Below are 19,675 nucleotides of genomic sequence, written 5' to 3'. Positions count from 1 at the left end.
CCCTCCTGCACTCTGAACTCCTTGGCCCAAGCCTGGAGCCCCCTCCTGCACCCCAAACCCCTGGACCCACCTCATAGCCTGCACCCCCAGCCAGAATCCTCACCCTCCAACCCTGTGCCCCAGCCCGGATCCCCCTCCCACACCCTCTCATTTCTGGCCCCTCCATGGAGCCTGCACCCCTAGCCCAGAGCCCTCACCCCCTCCCGCACCCCAACCCTCTGCCCCAGCCCGGTGAAAATGAGCAAGGGTGGAGGAGAGTGAGGAGGGATGGAGTGAGGGGGGCAGGGCCTCGGAGAAGGGGTGGGGCTGGGTGCAGGGTAAGGGTGTTTGATTTTCTGCAAGTAGAAAGTTGGCAACCTTACTTTCAATCACTGTTAGGACTTGTGTGTCACTGTATCTGAGAGGGAACACCAGCTCTGGAATTTCTGATCCTAACATACAACTCATTACCTTCTCTTTTCCCATTAATATTCTGTATTTTGATGCTGTATTGCAGTTTTTCAGTGTTAGGGCCTAACCTGTTGAAGTGAATGATAAAACTCCCATTGAAGTCAGTGGGTGTAAGGCCCTTTTGATACCAGAGTATGGAATAGAAATGGTTGGGCCTATAATGTCTATTACCATAATCCTGCTCGTAGTTTTGCCCATGTAACCCCATTGACTCAGTGATGGCATATGAATTGGAAATATACATAATACAAAAATATTATTGTAGTATACATAGGGTCAAATTCTGCCACCCAATACATCCATGAACCCTGCTATGTTTATATGCCATCATTGTTAGAGAGAGATAGGGTGCATGAGGTAATATCTTTTATAGGACCAACTTCTGATAGTAAGAGAGCCAAGCTTTTGAGCTACACAGAGCTTTTCTTCAGGTTTCTGAAGCTTGAAAGCTTGTTTCACCAACAGAAGTCCAATAAATTGTCTCACCCCCATTGTCTTTCTAACATCCTGGGACCAACATGGCTACAACAAGACATCATTTTATAGGCTCGCTCTCTATATATTTCTTTTTAAAAAATATTTGAACACACAAGCCCTTCTGGAAAAACTCTGTTGAACTGAATAGGTACAAAACCAAGAGAGTTCTGTAGAAATAGGGTTTAGTAGAAATTACTCTAAAAATCAGTAAACTTTAGTTTCTCACTGTTACTTCTACAGTTTTTTTTTTTCTTTCTTACTTTTAAACCATCCTATAGAATTCTATAGCAGGGAAGTAATTCTTCATCAAATTCTATAAGTGGATTTTTTTTCTTTTTGTATTAGTCTGAGGTTTTCAAAACTTCCTGTGGAAGTTAGATATCATTCTCCCTTAAAAATTGAAGGGAGCTGAGTGTCTAAGAGAGTTTGACATTCCCAGCCAGATTCTACAGGATTTTTCCCTCCTGGGAATTTTCTTAGACTGCACTGCATTTGGTTCTCGAATCCCTGGAAAGCATGTTGTTTTTCTACCCCCTTCTCCTGGTAATAAATTTCCCCTCAGTCTTTTCACAGAGGCTTCTGAAATAGTGCAGCAGCTTGTCATGATGTCACCATTACATTGCATGGAAACTCACTTGGCACTGGGAAGGGAACAGTCTTTGCTTCAGTTCCCAGTATCTTGGGAATGAAATTCACATTTCAATGTTTCTGCTTAATGTTTAGATTTTGCTCCAAAGGTTTGACTCCAACTTCAGTTTTTTCCCCTCTCTTCTTTTCTTAATTTTAGAGGGCCCAGTCCTTTTGCTTCTCTATGCACATAGCTCCCGATGAAGAGCGTGGGAATTGCATGCATGCAGTAGCTACAGTATTGGGCCCAAAGTTTCTTTTGGCTGCCAAGTGCTGGTACATCACCAGCACACAGTTTAGTAACCTATTGGAACTTATTTTCAATAAGTAGTTTGAAAAACTCTAGTTTGAAAATAATCCATTAAAAAAAAAATTTAGGCCACATCTACAGTTGAAAAATTGTTTTTTTCACACCCTTGAACGACTGAATTTATACTGACAAAAGTGGCAGTATAGACATACCTTATGTCTACGCTACAGTGACTCAGCTGCACTGCTGGAGCGCTTCTGGTGAAGCCGCTTAAAGCCGATGAGAGAGAGTTCTTCTGTCGGCTTAATAACTCCTGCCTCCGTGAGAGGCAGTAACTGTGTCAGCAGGAGACATAGTGCTATTCACACCGGTGTTTAGGTCGGTATAACTTACGTCGTTCCGGGGTGTGGATTATTCACAAAATAATTTGTAGTGTAAACTATGGCTATGGCTACACTAGAGAGCTTACAGTGGCGCAGCTGCATCGTTCTCCTGCTGAGGTAGCGCTGTCCACACCGGTGCTTAGGTCAGGATAACTTATGTCGCTCAGGGAGGTGGCTTATTCGCACCCCTGAACGACCTAAGTTATATTGACATAAGTGATAGTATAGACATAGCCATAGGTCTGATTTTCCTAGGCTCGAGCTCACCCATTGTTCCAAGGTGTTTGCAACTGAATAGGATCATTGAGTTCTGAGTGCCACCCCATTGTATCTGTTCTAGGAGGATGTGATACAGCCCATGCCAACCAGGGTGGAATTTCACATTCAAAAAGACAGGAATTTCATGATGCTACTTCATAGTATCACCCAGAATTCATAGGTTATATGGACATATCTCCAAATCATCAAAAAGGTGAAAAGGTGACTTGATCGTGGTCTACAAGTACCTACGCTGGGAAGAGAGGGCTGATAGGCAGCTCTTTTATCTAGTGTGAAAAAGGTGTGATGAGATCTAGTGGTTGGAAACTGAAACTAGACAAATTCAGATTAGGTGGGCGAGGTAGTGTCTTGTATTGAACCAACTGCTGTTGGTGAGAGAGACAAGCTTTCGAGCTTACATAGAGCTCCTCTTCAGGTCTACTTCACCCATCTTGTCTCTTTAATATCCTGGAACTGACATGGCTATAACCACACTGCACATTCAAACCAGAAATAAGGTGCAAATTTTCAATAGTGAGGGTAGTTAACCATTGCAACAATTTACCTAGGAGTGTGGGGGGTTGAAGTCGTTAAGTCAAGACAGACTGGATGCCTTTAAATCAAGGCCAGATTATATTTTTAAAAGATATGCTATAGTGCAAAAAGAAGTTATGGGCTTGATATGGAAATTATGGGGTGAGGTTCTATGACTGGTGTTATGCAGATCTGACTATATGATCATAATGGTCCCTTCTGTGAATCTACCTAGTCTTCTTGCAGTTACCTCTGTTCTCCTTCTGTCAGTCCCTCTTTTGTTTGTTACACCAACTTATTGTGTCATTTTGAAGAAGACTGTAAATTCTTCAGGGTGGGGTCTGTATCTTCCTATGGGGTTGTACAGCATCTAGCATAATGATGCTAGCCCAATAGAAACAATAAATAGTAATAATTGTTAGAATTCACATTGGATCTAAGCATCTATTGAGTGTTTGTTTATTTGCTTTTTTTTTTTAATAGTGAAGTACATGCGAGAAGCAACCCCATATGTGAAGAAAGGTTCTCCAGTTTCAGAAATTGGGTGGGAAACGCCTCCACCTGAATCACCACGATTGGGAGGTGTATCCTCTGACCCACTGTCGCAGCTTTCTCTCGTCATCCACAGAGACAAAAAAACAATTCCACTCAAAATGTGCTACGTGACGCGCAACATGACTGTGTCGGATCCTGAAAACAGGTAAGTTATGGCTTTGTCTTGACCTAATTTTTTGCATTAGAACGTGCTATTCTATTATTCATCTTAGAGCTGTTAACTATAAAGCTTGAATACTGTGAACGATAACACTGAGGATCAGATTCTTTGTTACGTCTAACTCCATTGAACTGAGATAATAATCTAGCCCTTGGCTTTTACAAAGCTCCTTCCAAGTGAGGATCTCAAAGTGTTTTTGCAAACACTTCACAACAAAGCATTTCATAACACCGATGAGATTGCTGTGGTAAAAACACATTCATCAGCTTTGGGGTATGTACTGGAAAAAAGCTCTGGTGGCACAGTCCAAATATTTTTCATAAGAAATACACAAATTAACACTTTGCTGTTAGCACAGTTGTATGATTTTCTTCAAGAAGAAGAATCCCCACTCACTAATAGCAGCATCAGATAAATAAGATCAGCCAAGAAGGAAAAAAGTTGCCCTTTTTTTTTTTTTTAAGGGTGGCCTAATTGTCTTGTCAGTTAAATGCAACTCTGACTATTGAAGGGGAGAATGAGGGAGAGAGGTTACATTTGAGAAAATAAATGGGGATTTTCTGTGGCTTTTTTAATTTTTTTCACGATGCTAAAAATAAGATAAGCTTACTGGCCTTTATTTATAACATGTGTGGAACAGCTGCATCACACCAGCACGCTCAATGATCATCTATTTTAACAGCTGCTAACAAAGAGAACCAATAGAGTCAGTGAGGGGGTGGAAATAAAGACCAATTCTTCCATCCAAACAATGGGCTTTTTGTTCTTCTCTAGCGCACACATTTTTAAAGAAGCTGCTTGGAACTCTTTTGATTCTCCGCACTTACATATCGGAGGGACTGAAAATTACATTTTCAGAGTTAGCATTTCATGTCGAATGAGGAGGTGGTGTTTGCGTAAAGCAGTGATTCCCCATGCTTTTGGCTTTTGCTGGAGACACTCCCATCCCTCATGATGGTTTGAAGGATTCATGCTTCCGGCTCCCTTGTATTGCATCTTGGAAGGGCTCCTATATTTTGGCTGTTTTCTTTTAATTTTCTCTTCTGTCCACTTCTAGCTCTGCTGTTCTTTTAGGGTTTTTTTCTTTCACTTTTTTCTTCCTTTTTTTGTACATATTGCTCTTATGGTTCACTTATGGGGGGAAGGAAAGCTCAGTGGTTTGAGCATTGGCCTGCTAAACTCAGGGTTGTTAGTTCAATCCTTGAGGGGGCCATTTAGGGATCTGGGGCAAAAATGTGTCTGGGGATTGGTCCTGCTTTGAGAAGCGGGTAGGACTCGATGACCTCCCTGAGGTCCTTTTCAACCCTGATATTCTATTTTCATTTTTCCTTTCCTGGTCCCCAACTCATCAAAGGGCTGTTGGCAAGGTTAGTGGTAGTCAACCCTTATAAAAGAGTAGTCCAGTTTTCTGCAGTAACAACCCAAAGCACTATTGCAAGCTGTCATTGCTACAGTGGGCAGTGGTTTGGACCCATCACTCTAGAATGCTGGGTTTTTGTTTTTTTTTTTAAATGGAGATTGGCAGCTGCATCACTAGCCTTCCAGCCTGCAGTTCTCCTAATCACAGGCTGCCTGGGGAAAAAATCCTCTCCATTCCCATTGTATGGACCACTATGAGAATAACAATATTTTCCGCATGTTAGTTTTAGATTCTTTGAGTTTTCTCCTCCTTAGAATCATAGGACTGGAAGGGACCTCAAGGTCTAGCCCAGTCCCCTGCACTCATGGCAGGACTAAGTATTATCTAGATCATTCCTGACAGGTGTTTGTCTAATCTGCTCTTAAAAATCTCCAATGATGGAGATTCCCCAGCCTCCCTAGGCAATTTATTCCGGTGCTTAACCACCCTGACAGTTAGGAAGTTTTTCCTACTATCCAACCTAAATCTTCCTTGCTGCAATTTAAGCCCATTGTTTCTTGTCCAATCCTCAGAGGTTAAGAGGAGGAATTTTTCTCCCTCCTCCTTGTAACAACCTTTTATGTACTTGAAAACTTTTATCGTATCCCCTCTCAGTCTTCTCTTTTCCAAACTAAACAAACCCAGATTTTTCAGTCTTCCCTCATAAATCATGTATTCTAGACTTTTATCCATTTTTTGTTGCTCTTCTCTGGACTTTTTCCCAATTTGTCCACATCTTTCCTGAAATGTCACCCAGAACTGGACACAATACTCCAGTTGAGGCCTAATCTTCTTTTGCTATGTTGTAATTCTGGGCCTCTACCACAACCCTGACCCTAAAATTTGCTTAAAAACCATTTTGCGGAACCAACATCACATTGTACACAATACTTTGTAAATAGTATACAAGTTTTATCCATGACAAAATATGGTAATAACGTGCAGTTTTTGGTGTTACTAAGAAATAATGCGTGGGAGAGCCATGTCACTCATTAGCATGGTTTTCTGTTCCGGTTGCTTTTGTTTCCTGTGGAAAGAGTGACTTCTGATTTTTACTGTAGGCCAGCATACAAAATTTCACACTACCCTATGCTGGATTTTTCCATACAAGCAAACGGTCTCTCTGCCACTTGACAAGAGCAGTGAAATCGCAGAATATTGTGGGTCACATGAGCATAATTTCTTTTTTTAGATATCTGAATATCAGAACTGAAGTTTTCCGTAGTGGAATGACATAATAATGCAAGTTAGAAGATGTACCCTTTGTAACTTAGACCAGGACAGTAGCTGGATTCCAAAACATTCTTAAAGCACAGGCAAGACCACACTATGTTACAGCATGTTCAGTGCACTACTGTTTTATAACACAGTTCCCTAACACACATGGATCCTATAACTGATGATGTAACTTTACTGTAGTGTTTATAATAGCAGAATCAGCTGGCTGCCAAAGCCTGCACTAAGGCCCTCTCCATACTAGGACTTGAAACTGTATTTGAAATCACTTTCAAATGTGGCTAAGCCCAAACATGGTTGTGAAGAGGTCTGCATACAACATGGTCACAGCTGTGCAGTAGAACCATTTTGTAGATCAGCTAGAGGGGCTAGATTATAGAATGATTTCTGCTGAACTGGTTTTACTTAGCACAGTTGTTCCCCTGTGTTGAAAGAGACTGAGAAGGAAATACCTCTTTTTTAAAAAAATTGAAGTTTGATTTTTAGAACCAGATTTACCCAGACATGGAGGAGATACGAGGTCTGGTTTTCCAGTTTGGGCCTGTATAGGGTCTTTCTTTCCTTCTAGAGACTGGACCATGTAAAGAGGTTCATGAGTCTGTGACTGCCTTTAAACAGTCTAATGTACCTGTTCCTGTTAGCTCAGCAGTAAAGCTGCATGCTTTTAGATCCACAGATCTTGGGTTCAGTCCCTGCAAAAAAACAGACCCAGAGCATTGTTACAGGCCCATCTCTCTCTCTCTCTCTCTCTCTCTCCTAACGTTTCTGTGCATTAGTTTAGTGTTAGCATGATGGTGTATGATTTTCTTTGCTACTTGAAAGACATCAGCCCAAGGAAAAATATGTCCTATACAATACAAATCAATCCAAGGTCTGAGGGAGTAGGACAGTATTTTTAATAAACACAAATATGGTGAAAGGAGGAAACATAAAGAACATTTTAGCACTATTTATCTAACTCATGCTGGTCCAGACACAGGAGCCTGTGTTATATTTTAGGGTGGAAGAAGCTAGGTTGAGGTAATTACCACTGCAGCCTGTTTGCCTTCATTTTTATTGACAAGTGTCATATACAATAGCAGTACTAGAGATTGTCAGGCCTCAAAGGGAAAAGTTCCCCCTCCCACCCCAGTAACTCAAGACTGGGAAAAGTTATTAATATCGCTAAGCAGTAAATGTTTCCGCAGCACAACAAACCTCGTCAATTTCTGATGAGTTCCCTTAGGTGAGATTTGTTTTCTTCTGCTTTTAAAGCCTCTTTTGCGCCTGATGCAAAAACACTTATGGGCTCAGTATGCAAAAGACGTGACACATGCTAGATAAAATGACTGATGAGGCAAGCTGAATCAATTCAGGTTTCTGCTGTTTTGCATTGACTCAAACCCCCGCTTGCCATTTATCCAACTAAACAAAATGTGTTCAACCTAATCCTTCAAACACTGGTGCACATGAGTAACTTTACCCATTGGCAGCAGTTCAGCTGGACTAAGCAGTGTGATCCTAAAGAGTAAATTCAGTGGGTTGGCTCTCAAGGATAAAGTTACTTATGAGCATAGTATTTGTAACACTGGGCCCTTTGGGAAAGGGGAGTTAAGGACAATTTCACAGTGACAGAGAGTCATAGAGTTGAAGCATACATGGGCTACCAGAGCATCTCCTTTATATCACAGGCCACTGTCATCTTCCAGGACACGCCCCCACCCCCCAACAACCAAACTTAGACCACAGTATTACTATTATGTCACATGGTAGAGAATAGCAGGGACTGAGGAGCACCAATGCCGGGGCCCCTGCAATGGCAGGGAATTAAGTGAGATATACCCAGGTGATCCTGACAAGTGACCCATGCCACATGCTGCAGAGGAAGGTGGAAAACCCCCATGGTCACTGTCAATCTGATCCTGGGGAAAAGTTTTTCCCAACCCTACATATGGCGATCAGTTAGACCCTGCGCATGTGAGTAAAACTATCCAGCCAAGCAGCTGAATGACACATAGCTAGCTAGGCAACCTGCACAGAGTGATAGTATTTAGGCAGATAATAGTAAAGCCAGTTGGGTCCTACAGAAATTACTGAAAATGCTCATTGAATAGAGTATAGAATAACATTTTTGTTATAGAATTTTTAAACCATCTTTGTGATTGAATAGAGAATTAGAACCCTAATGTAGAATTCCGTCGGTAAGTTTAAAAATTGCTTTAGAAAGTTTATTCTCTGGTAAATTCCATAGGACATTTCTATAAGAGGAAATATCCAGTCATGCTGCTGCTATTAATTATTTTTAGACGTGTCAGCCAGGTTGAGTCCCAGTTGTGCTAGAAACTGTACAGTGAAGACATATAACAGACAACTGTACAGACATATAGCAAGGGATGTGAAGGGTAACAAGAAGGGTTTCTACAAATATGTTAGCAACAAGAAGGTGGTCAGGGAAAGTGTGGGACCCTTACTGAACGGGGGAGGCAACCTAGTGACAGAGGATGTGGCTGGATATGAGTCAACAGTGTGCCCTTGTTGCCAAGAAGGCTAACGGCATATTGGGCTGCATTAGTAGGAGTGTTGCCAGCAAATCAAGGGAAGTGATTATTCCCCTCTATTTGGCACTGGTGAGACCACATATGCAGTATTGTGTCCAGTTTTGGGCCCCCCACTACAGAAAGGACATGGACAAATTGGAGAGAGTCCAGTGGAGGGCAACGAAAATGATTAGGGGGCTGGGGCACATGACTTACTAGGAGAGGCTGAGGGAACTGGGCTTATTTAGTCTGCAGAAGAGAAGAGTGAGGGGAGATTTGATAGCAGCCTTCAACTACCTGAAGGGGGGTTCCAAAGAGGATGGAGCTCGGCTGTTGTCAGTGGTGGCAGATGACAGAACAAGAAGCAATGGTCTCAAGTTGCAGTGCGGGAGTTCTAGGTTGGATATTAGGAAAAACTATTTCACTAGGAGGGTGGTAAAGCACTGGAATGGGTTACCTAGGGAGGTGGTGGAATCTCTATCCTTAGAAGTTTTTTAAAGCCAGGCTTGGTAAAGCCCTGGCTGAGATGGTTTAGTTGGGGTTTGTCCTGCTTTGAGCAGGGGGTTGGACTAGATGACCTCCTGAGGTCTCTTCCAACCCTAATATTCTATGATTCTATGATAGTAAAATACAGCCCATGCCCCAGAGAGCTCACAGTCTTAATGACAAGGCAGAATGGGTGAGTGAAATAAACAAGCAGTGAAGGGAGGAGGACAGAATAAAAATATGATCATGTTTTAGCAGAGGGCAGGGCACAGTAACGTGATATTGAATAAAGCTCTTTTAGAAAACAATGAACTGTTTTATTAGGTCAGCTTTCATTATAAGTGTTGTCTAGTCATTTTATAAATGTGTTTTCACAGTGGGAGTGCTGTACTTTTAATAAAACCCACAAGAGAGGAGAGCATGTAGCTTGGCACCTACCATCGGTCCTGGATTCTCAGTTTCACTAGTTGCACTAGCTCATGAGAATTTAATATTTTTGGTGGGGGGATTCAAACGCGGCCTTCTTTATCCCTGAAGCTTTGCAGGTCCATATCCATGCAGCTGATCATTAGAACAGGGGAAAGGCTGGTTCATGTTTCATTCCTGCTTCTTGTGTTGGTGTGAAGGTGGGTGCATGTCTTGTTCTTTCAAATTTGGGGGGTAGGGGTGACCTAGGTGAGTGTCCCATCCTCCCTGCTTTGGTGGGGAGGTGGAATGTGTCTGTCTCTGTAACTTTGAGGTTTAGGGCAGATTTAAGAAGCCAAATCACACAGATGTAATTACCTGAATGGGAAGCTGGCCAGGACACTCACCAAGATTTGAAAACCTTACTCTTATGAAACATGCTCACAGCCCTATTTTCCATGTATCCAAAAAAATGCATAGTTGGTGTTACAAAATAGGAGCTGGATTCTCCTTGTACTCCTGATTTATATCCGTGTAACTCCATTACAGCCAGTGGATTTGCTTTAGTGTAAGTGGGAAGGGAATCCGGCCCTCTGTGGCAGTGTATTCTGCATACAGTGCAAGTTAAGAATGACCAACTTGCAGCAAGTGAGTAATGGCTTTTATCGTGAAGAAGCACTTTAATCAGTCTTACTTTGCTTTGTCTCTCTGTGGATCATCATTTAATTGAGAGAGAAACAATTTTACTTTGCGTGGGTGTAATCTCCACATCAGCCAGTGGCACGCAGTTTGCTGGTTACTAACAGAATTTCTAACAAAATCAATAAAAGTTTGGTGAGATACAGCATATACCAATCTCTGAGCGTGAAAAGAAGAGATGATCTAGCCCTAAATCATTTCAGTTGGGCACAATTACAGCTTGCCTAGAATTCCTACAATCTTGTTTGGATATCAGGTGTACTGCCATGCTTTCTAAAAGTGCTTGTTTTTTTCTTATTAATAGATAGATTCAATTTAAAATGTTCAGAACCAGTACTCCATCCTCATCCTCCTTGACCTGTCATCTGCCTTTGAAGCTGTCGACCATGCTTTGCTTGTTGAAATCTTGTCATTTCTCCCTTTGCTTCTGTAACCCTATCCTCTCCTCGTTCTCCTGCTACCTCTCTAATTGCTCCATCAGCATGTCCTTTGGAGAATCCTCCTCACCCTTTCTGTGGGGGTTCCATAGTGCTCTGATCTGAGTCCCTTTCTTTTCTCCCTCTAAACCATATCTCTGAGTAATAGCATCTGCAACCACAGTTCTATATACTGATGACTCACAGATCAACCTCTCTACTCCAGACTACTCCTGTCCAACTTAAAATAGCCCCCCTCTCTGACACAACTCGTAGATGTCTAGCCATCAGCGCAACATGACTAAAACAGAGCTCTTAAGCTTCTCCCTACCCACCAAATCCTTCCCCAGCTGCTTACTTTCTCAGTCACTGTGGACAGCACCACCTTTCTGCCTTTCATTCAGGCCCATAATCTGGGCATTATCTTCAATTTGGGCCTCTCAAGTCCTGACACAGAATCATAAAAATGTAGGGCTGGAAGGAACCTCAAGAAGTCATCAAATCCAGCCCCCTTTGCTGATCAGGGCCAAGTAAACCTCCCAGATCATCTCTGACAGGTGTTTGTCTAACCTGTTTTTTAAAACTTCCAATGACAGGGATTCCACAATCTCCCTTGGAAATCTATTCCAGATCTTAACTCCCTTATAGTTAGAAAATTTTTTCCTAATAGCCAACTTAAATCTCTCTTGCTGCAGATGAAGCCCATTACTTCTTGTCCTACCTTCAGTGGACATGGAGAACAATTAGTCACCATCCTCTTTATATATTTATAAATATATAATGTAACAGCCCTTACCTTATTTGAAGACTGTTAGGTCTCCAGTCACACTTCTTTTCTCAAGACTGAACACGCCCAATTTTTTTAACCTTTCCTCATAGGTCAAGTTTTCTAAACCTTTTATCATTTTTGTTGCTCTCCTCTGGACTCTTTCCAGTTTGCCCACATCTTTTTTTAAAGTGTGGCGCTCAGAATTGGACGCAGTACCCCAGCTGAGGTCTCACCACTGCCAAGTAGAGTAGGACAGTTACCTCCCATGTCTTACATGTGACACTCCTGTTAATAAACCCCAGAATGATATTAGCCTTTTTGAAACTGTATCACATTGTTGACTCATACTCAAATTGTGATTCACTGTAACCCCACATCCTTTTCAGCAGTACTACCACCTAGCTAGTTACTCCCCATATTGTAGTTGTGCATTTGATTTTTCCTTGCTAAGATTAGTACTTTGCACTCATGTTTATTGAATTTCATCTTGTTGAATGAAGACCAATTCTTCAATTTGTCAAGGTTGTTTTGAATTCTAATCCTCTCCTTCAAAGTGCTTACAACCCCTCCCAGATTACTGTCACCTGCAGATTTTATAAGCATACTCTCCACTGTGTTATCAAAGTCATTAATGAAAATATTGAATAGTTTCAGACCCAGAACTGACCCCATGGGACCCCACTAGATGTGTCCTCCCAGTGTGACAGTGAACCATCGATAACTACTCTTTGAGTATGGTCTTTCATCCAGTTGTGCACCCACCTTTATAGTAATTTACTTTAGACCACGTTTCCACAGTTTGCTTATCAGACTGTCATGTAGGACTGTGTCAAAAGCTTTACTAAAATCAAGATATATCTCGTCTTCTGTCCCCCCCCCCCCCTCTCCCATCCATTAGGACAATAACCTTGTCAAAGAAGGAAATTCGGTTGGATTGGCATGATTTGTTCTTGACAAATTCATGGTGGCTATCGCTTATAACCCTGTTATCCTTCAGGTGCTTACAAATTGATTGTTTAATCATTTGTTCCAGAATCTTTCCAGGTATCGAAGTTAGGCTCACTGCTCTATAATTCCCTGGGTCCTCTTTGTTCCCCTTTTTAAAGATAGGTACTGTGTTTGCCCTTCTTCAATTTTCTGGGACCTCACCCATCCTCCCGGACAGTGGTTTTCAAACTGCAGGTCACGACCTGGTACTGGGTCGCAGAATGTAAGGCACTGGGTCATGGCGGCTCTGGTCAGCACCGCCGACTGGGGCATTAAAAGTCCCATCGACGGTGCTGCCTGGCTCTGGCAGGCTAGTCCCTACCTGTTCTGACACCGCACTGTGCCCCAGAAGTGGCCAGCAGCAAGTCCAGCTTCTAGGTGGGGGGGCCACGGGGCTCCAGGAGCTGTCCCCACCCCGAGCACCGGCTCCACACTCCCATTAGCTGGGAACTGACTAGTGGGAGCTGGGGAGGGGTGGTGCCTGTGGGCGAGAGCTGCGCGGAGCTGCTTATGCGCCTCCGCATAGGAGCCGGCCCTGCTGCTGGCCACTTCTGGGGTGCAGCACAGTCTGTGGTGCCAGGTCAGGAAGGAAGCCTGTCTTAGCACCCCTGCTGCACTGCTGACCAGGAGCTGCCCGAGGTAACCCTGCGCACCAATCTCCTGCCCCAGCCCTGAGCCCCCCCCAACCTGGAGCCCCTTCCTACACCCCAAGCCCCTCATCCCCAGGTCTGTTGAGTCATGAACATCAACAATTTTCTTTAATTAGGTCGCCAGAAAAAAAGTTTGAAAACCACTGCTTCAGGAGTTGTCAAAGATAATTGCTAACTGTTCCAAGATTGCTCCATGTCGTTCCTTAAGTACCATAAAATAAATTTCATCTGGCTCTGCTGACTTAAATATGTCTAAATTATCTAAATATTCTTTAACCGGTTATTTCCCTATTTTGGCTTGTGTTCCTTCCCCCTTGTTGTTAATATTAATTGTGTATCTGATCACCATTAACCTTTTTAGCAAAGATTGAAGCAAAATAGGCATTAAACACCACAGCTTTCTTGATATCATCAGCTATTAGCTCTTCTTTCCCTCTAAATAGAGGCCTTACACTTTCCTTCATCTTTCTCTTGCTTGTAAGTAAAGAACCTTTTCTTAAAGCCTTTTGTGTCCCTTGTTAGGTGTAACTTATTTTGTGCCTTGCTTTTTCTGATTTTGTTCCTATATGTTTGTGCTAGTCTTTTGTACTCTGTCTCAGCAATTTGTCCATGTGTGATGGGGAGTACAACTCCACACTGGTGAGAAAAGGGTTGAGGAGCAACTCTGAGCCCAGAAAACCCCATTCAACCGCCCCTCCTAGGCATGCTCACAGTGAAGGCTGAGCTCAGAAGGGAATAGCTTAGCTCAGTCAGGGTGGTCGGAGCGGTTGTGTGTTGCAGGCTCCTGCTGAAAAGCCACTGAAGCCCCATGTGGCAGGGACCAGGCTTCGCTGCCAACCAGCCCCAGGCCTTTAAGTCATTGAGGTTGATGACGTCGAGATACGACTGCAAGGGACTGAAAAGCGAACCAGAAACTCTAACAAAGGAAGAGAAGCCAGAGTAGGAAGTGGCTCGGGCATAGGGGAGCCATCCCTTAGGCTGAACATTTCAAATAATTGTTTCATTGGGCCCTGGGCTGGAAACTGATGGAGCAGGGAGGCCCGGGTTCCCTTACCCCCCAGGTGATGTGGCTGTAGACTCCCACTGCAGAGAGACGTAGCTGTGGACTCCAGCCGCCGGGTGACACAGCCCAGAGTACCATCACTAGGCAGTACTGCTGGGGGCAGATAACAATCCCCAATCGCTCCCAACACCATGTTTTCACTTTCTGTAGGATTCCTTTTTCATTTTCAGCTCATTAAACAGCTCCCTATGGAGCCATATTGGCCTCTTACTGTTCTTACTGTTTGCATCAGGATAGTTTGCTGTTGTGCTGTTAATATTGTTGTCTTGAGAAACTGCCAGCTCCTTGAGAAACATCCAAGTTATGTCTAAATCTTGCCAATGCTTTCTGGATAATATCTCTGAGATCTGGCCTTCCCTGTCCATCCACATAGCTAAAACTTTTATCTAGGCTCTCATCATCTCATATATTGATTATAGCAACATCTCTTTTTTGCCTGTCACAAATGCAGTCTTGCCCTGATCACGTGTGTTCAGAATGCTGCTGCAGATATTATTTTCCTAGCCCATCACTTTGAATATGTCACATTTCTCACTGCACCTCTCCAGTGCCTCCCCCTTCTCTATCACATCAAACATAAGCTAGTTGTTTTCTCTTTCAAGGTTCTTCATAGCCTATCCCCACGCTACCTATCAACTGTCAGTTGCTATCAAGCTGTTGACTCCCACCTCCAATGCTGGCTTCCATTGTCCACTTGTTAAATGTTCCAACAGGCAGCTTCTTGCTTACTCCCAGCACGCTTACAAGGAGTTTCCCATGAATATCTGCAAAGCTACTTCATTATCCTCTTTCAAACCCCTCCCTAAATATCTCCTTTGTCATGATGCACACAAACAACTTGAGACCGCTGCCTAACATGCAAACTAATATTGTCTTAGGGCAGGTCAACGTTACAGCCGCTACAGCTATGGCACTACAGTGTAGAAGGTTTTTTTCCAGCTATGTTGTCAATCCATCTCTCTAAGGGGCAGTAGGTAGGACAAATTCTTTTTGAAGTATTCTTCTATAGACCTAGCCTCGTCTACATCGGGGGGAGGTTGATCAACTTAATTACAGAGCTCAGGGCACAAAACTTTTCACAGCCCTGAACAACGTAGCTAGGTTGATCTAATTATTAAGAGTAGACCAGGTCTCATTGCTTCCTTGTACTCCCCTATCTGTGGTTTCTTGTCTTATACTTGTAAGCTCTTTAGGGCAGGGACCGTCTTTTTTTTCTGTTTGTACAACACCTAGCACAGAGGTGTCCTGGTCCATTCCCAGGGCTCCTTGGTGCTGTGGTAATACAAATCATAAATATTAACAGTCTGCTTTATTCACCTTCTCTTCATACTCCTGTTGCTGTTAGCTTGTGACTTGTGTGTGTGAGATAGTTATGTTATTAGTATGGTCTAAGAATGAATGTAGAAGCCTGGAAATCAGGAGACCTAGGTCTTGTTCCTGGTTCTGTCACAAAGCTGCTATCTGACCTTGGCCAAGTCGTCTCTGAAATGGGGATGCCTTACCTACTTCAAAGAGCTATAGTGAGCCTTACCTAATGGTTGTTAAACACTTGGATATCCTGGAATGAAAGGCCTCAAGAACTTAATTATAATATAAGTAAGATTAATGGCACAGACATGTTTTGCTATTTTATTAAGAAGTCCTTTGAAGAAGCTAGTGAACGTACTAGAGTCAAACTCCTGATTTACATTTGGAATCTTGGTTACTGTTTTTCTGGTGGATTGTGTTTTATGTTAATCTAACCAGATAACAAACTGCGGGGGTGGGGGGACGACGGACATACCCAACCCGCCCTACATTAAAATTAAACAACTTAAAAGGGTCTAATTTAAATCTATAAAAGGGTGAAATTGACAGCATTACAGTTGAAACTCCAGTCTGCCATCCCATCATCCTTAAATCACCCAGTTGTGCTAGGCTAACATGTGTTATGTAAGATAACCCACTATTAGGAGGCTTTATAATACCTGCACACAAATGAAGGTAAGTTAAGAACAAGGTCAGGCTGCAGTTTTAGCCTTAATTCTGAATTGTCTTGCTGTATTAAACTCACCATATTAGGCCTGTTCAACCTGTGCTTTGAGAAACAATTCTCTGAGCGTTTGGAGACCACCAAGCACAATGGAAAGGCATAATCTGTCTATGATGGGGCTTAACCCCACTAGCTGCGAGGCAAGGGGATGAACTCCAATTATTTCTGCTCTACACCTGAGGGATAATTAATTTGTTGCCTTCTAGCCAGAGGAGATAAACCTTGTAAGTAGATTGAGAAGCTCAGTTGGGGAGAGACAATGGAGGAGACAGGTCTCTCTGGTAGAGAGAACCCCTGGGACAGGATTTAATAGACAGGAGACAATAAAGAGAGAACTCTACAGAAGTGGGCCAGGCTTCTGCAGGGGAAGCCCTGAGGTAGAGCCGACAAGGAAACTACAGTGAAGCTGAAGAAGGGCAGGAAGGCTGTTAGTTTGAAGATTTGTTTGGACTTTTATTTGGACTACTACGGAAGGGGTTTATGCTTTTATGTGGCTTGGCTGGAGGACCAAGCCCCAGAACACTTTGAGGGGGAGTTAGAAGAAGTAGGGGGAGTAGGGTGAGAAAGGCCATTGCAGATCCAAGGGAAAGCCCAGCTGTGAAGTGAGGACACTCTCCTAAGCTATCAAACACAGCAAGTGACACACGCCTCTCGGTAAGGGAAGGAAGTTTCCAAAACCTACAGTGTTGGGTCCTGAATAAAAGTGACACAAAGTCATATTAAAATAATGGCTCCAGCTTGCTCGCAGCTCTAACCTTCAGTATTATTTAATCATCAGACTTTAATGCAGTTATTTATTATCCACAGTATTTTCTTTTTAATGGTTTAACATTGTGTGCGAAGTAGGACCTTGAGAAAGAGAAATGATTCTGACTGAGGAATACAGCTCATACCGACTGCCAAAGGGTGCTGTGCTGGTTGTACATTTAATGAAATCTAACATGTCTTGAGGCAAATTAGGATTATTATAAACCTGGGCACATCCCCTTACTCCTTCCTCATCTTAAAGGGAAAGAGAGCCATGTTCTCCCATACTTCCCTCTCCTTATTGAGAGGGAGAAGAGCAGAAAACTGCGAGAGAGNGTGTGTGTGTGTGTGTGTGTGTGTGTGTGTGTGAGAGAGAGAGAGGCAGGTGGAATAAATTGTGGTTTTGGGTGTGAGCAGGGCTGAATGTCTGGCGGTGGACTGTGATGGTGAGACAGCAGACTCTAGGATTCATTGAAAATTTTCTGCCAAAATTGTTTTGCAGTTTATATTGGACTTTTGATTAATGGAAACCTTTTTGTGAAAAGTGTTTGGTCTCCATGGAAAATTTTGACGTTTTGTCCAACCTTCCCCCCCCCCCCAAAAAAAAAACAAACAAACAAACAAACAGAAAAACCACCCTCAAAAGGTTTTGGCTTCTGGCCCAAAACATTAAGATATGGGCTTTTTGATGAAAAGTCCATTTTCTATTGGGGGAGGGCTCCCATTTTTCAACCATCTCTAGGGGTAAGACTAGTGCTAGAGGCACTGGGTAGAGGAGTGAGTCGGGGAATGAGAAGAGAGAAATTGGGTGGGGAGATGGGGAAAGGGAACAAAAATGTAGGAAGAAGACATGGAGAGAATATAGTGGAAGGAGAGAGAAAGGTTAAGAACAGGAAACGAGGAGAACAACCAAAATATAAGGAGGAAGGGTGACAATCCAAGCCAGGGAGAGGGGGATGGAAAGTGTGAAAGGAAGTTAGGGGATCTGATCTGTAGTAATACAACTCTAAAAGATGGTCTAAAGAGAAAACGCGAAAAAGGAAGGAAAGATACAGCCAAGAGGAAGAGTGGAGTGAAGGAAAAGAAAAATACAGACGAATGAGACAGAGTAAGTGGATGGTATTTTTAGTGTGTGTCTGTATATAGGAAGTCTGATGCCAAGCTACACATAAACTATGTTTATGTTCTTCACACACACAATGCTGCCAAATGGAAGGATGATCAATTACACTAGCTACTCCAAACTCACTAGAGTCCCTCTGTGTTGCCTCTCCAGCGTCAACCTTTGCTGTTTCTGATTTCCAGCCCCTCACTGCTCCCCCTCCCACTCTGCAGCCCAGTTAACCTGAGCACTCTGCTTCCATCAGTTCATTTACCCACTGGACCCCTAATCCTTAAATCCAGTTCTGTAACTAACATCTAGCCCGATCCACTGCTCACTGAAGACAATGGGAGCCTTTCTGTACTGTGAAGTGTAAGATCTTCAGGACGCGGAGCCTGCTGTGGGCCTGGTTTGCCATTACCCTGCCATTTGTGTAGTCATTTACACCAGGGGTTCTCAACCTTTTTCTTTCTGAGCCCCCTCTTCCCCCCAACACGCTAGAAAAACTCCCCAGCCCACCTGTGACACAACAACTGTTTTTCTGCATATCCAGTAGATTAAAAACCAGGGCCAGTGTTAGGGGGTAGCAAGCAGGGCAATTGCCCTCAGCCCCACACAGGAGGGGGCCCTGTAAGGTTAAGTTGCTGAGGCTTTGGCTTGAACCCCAGGAGGCAGGCTCGGGCTTCAGCTTTCTGCCCTGGGCACCAGAGAGTCTAACACTGGCCCTGTTCTCTGGTTTATTTTGGCAGACCCCCTGAAACCTGCTCGTGGGCCCCCCAGAGGGCCCGGGACCCCTGCTTGAGAACTGCTGATTCGCACCAATGCAAAATGCTAATGTTCTGATTTTGTTGCATTTTTGCATCCACTTTACACTCATTTTGTACTAGAGTAAATAACTACAGGTGCAGGGCAATGAACTGGCCCTCCGAGTCTCTGTAAAGCATTGTGCTTTTCTATGGCACTAGATAAACGTTACATCAGAATAAATGACCCACCGTGTCCATAAAAGGAAAGCATGTGTGAACTACAGACTTGGTTACAGCTAATGGTGGGGGCTCGTATTGCTGGAATTGTTTTACTGGAATCTACACATACAACCCCAGCTATTCTTAACGCCTTATGGCCACTTAACTGCACTCATGTTTTCACACACACACAGTTTTCATACTAAGTCCCTTTTTCTTTGATTGCGATCACAGTATGAGGGAGTTAGACTGACATTGTTATATCTGCCCACACGAGGATAGGAATACTTAGCACTTACCTAGGGTTTTTTTTGTAGTGTATTTACAAAGGAGGATAAGTATCTGTGATGGGTTGGACCCCCCTTTTGGCGTGCCACCAGATGTGTTGCACTTATACTGATGCTGCTGTGAAAGGCTCTTATGCCCTTTTCCAGCATACACGCAGGTAGGGACACACCCAGTTGTAGAATCACACAGAGTCTGTGATCAGCTCTCTGTGGAAGGACTCA

The 19,675-nt window shown here is 43.3% G+C and overlaps 1 protein-coding gene across 3 annotated transcripts in view; it reads left to right on the top strand.

Moving 5' to 3' along the window:
- The window catches only part of SNTB1 (syntrophin beta 1), a 158,536-nt gene that overhangs the window by 66,239 nt on the left and 72,622 nt on the right, over nt 1-19,675 (top strand). For all 3 annotated transcript variants that reach the window (XM_034763539.1, XM_034763537.1, XM_034763538.1), the window contains exon 2: nt 3,463-3,679. In XM_034763539.1, the coding sequence (XP_034619430.1) occupies nt 3,463-3,679 (217 nt within the window). The remainder of the gene's footprint in view (nt 1-3,462; nt 3,680-19,675) is intronic.

The sequence above is a fragment of the Trachemys scripta genome, chromosome 2 (assembly GCF_013100865.1).
Source record: "Trachemys scripta elegans isolate TJP31775 chromosome 2, CAS_Tse_1.0, whole genome shotgun sequence".
Lineage (NCBI taxonomy): Eukaryota > Metazoa > Chordata > Testudines > Emydidae > Trachemys > Trachemys scripta.
Note: the sequence above shows the minus strand (reverse complement) of the source record. Positions and strands in the feature narration are given on the sequence as shown.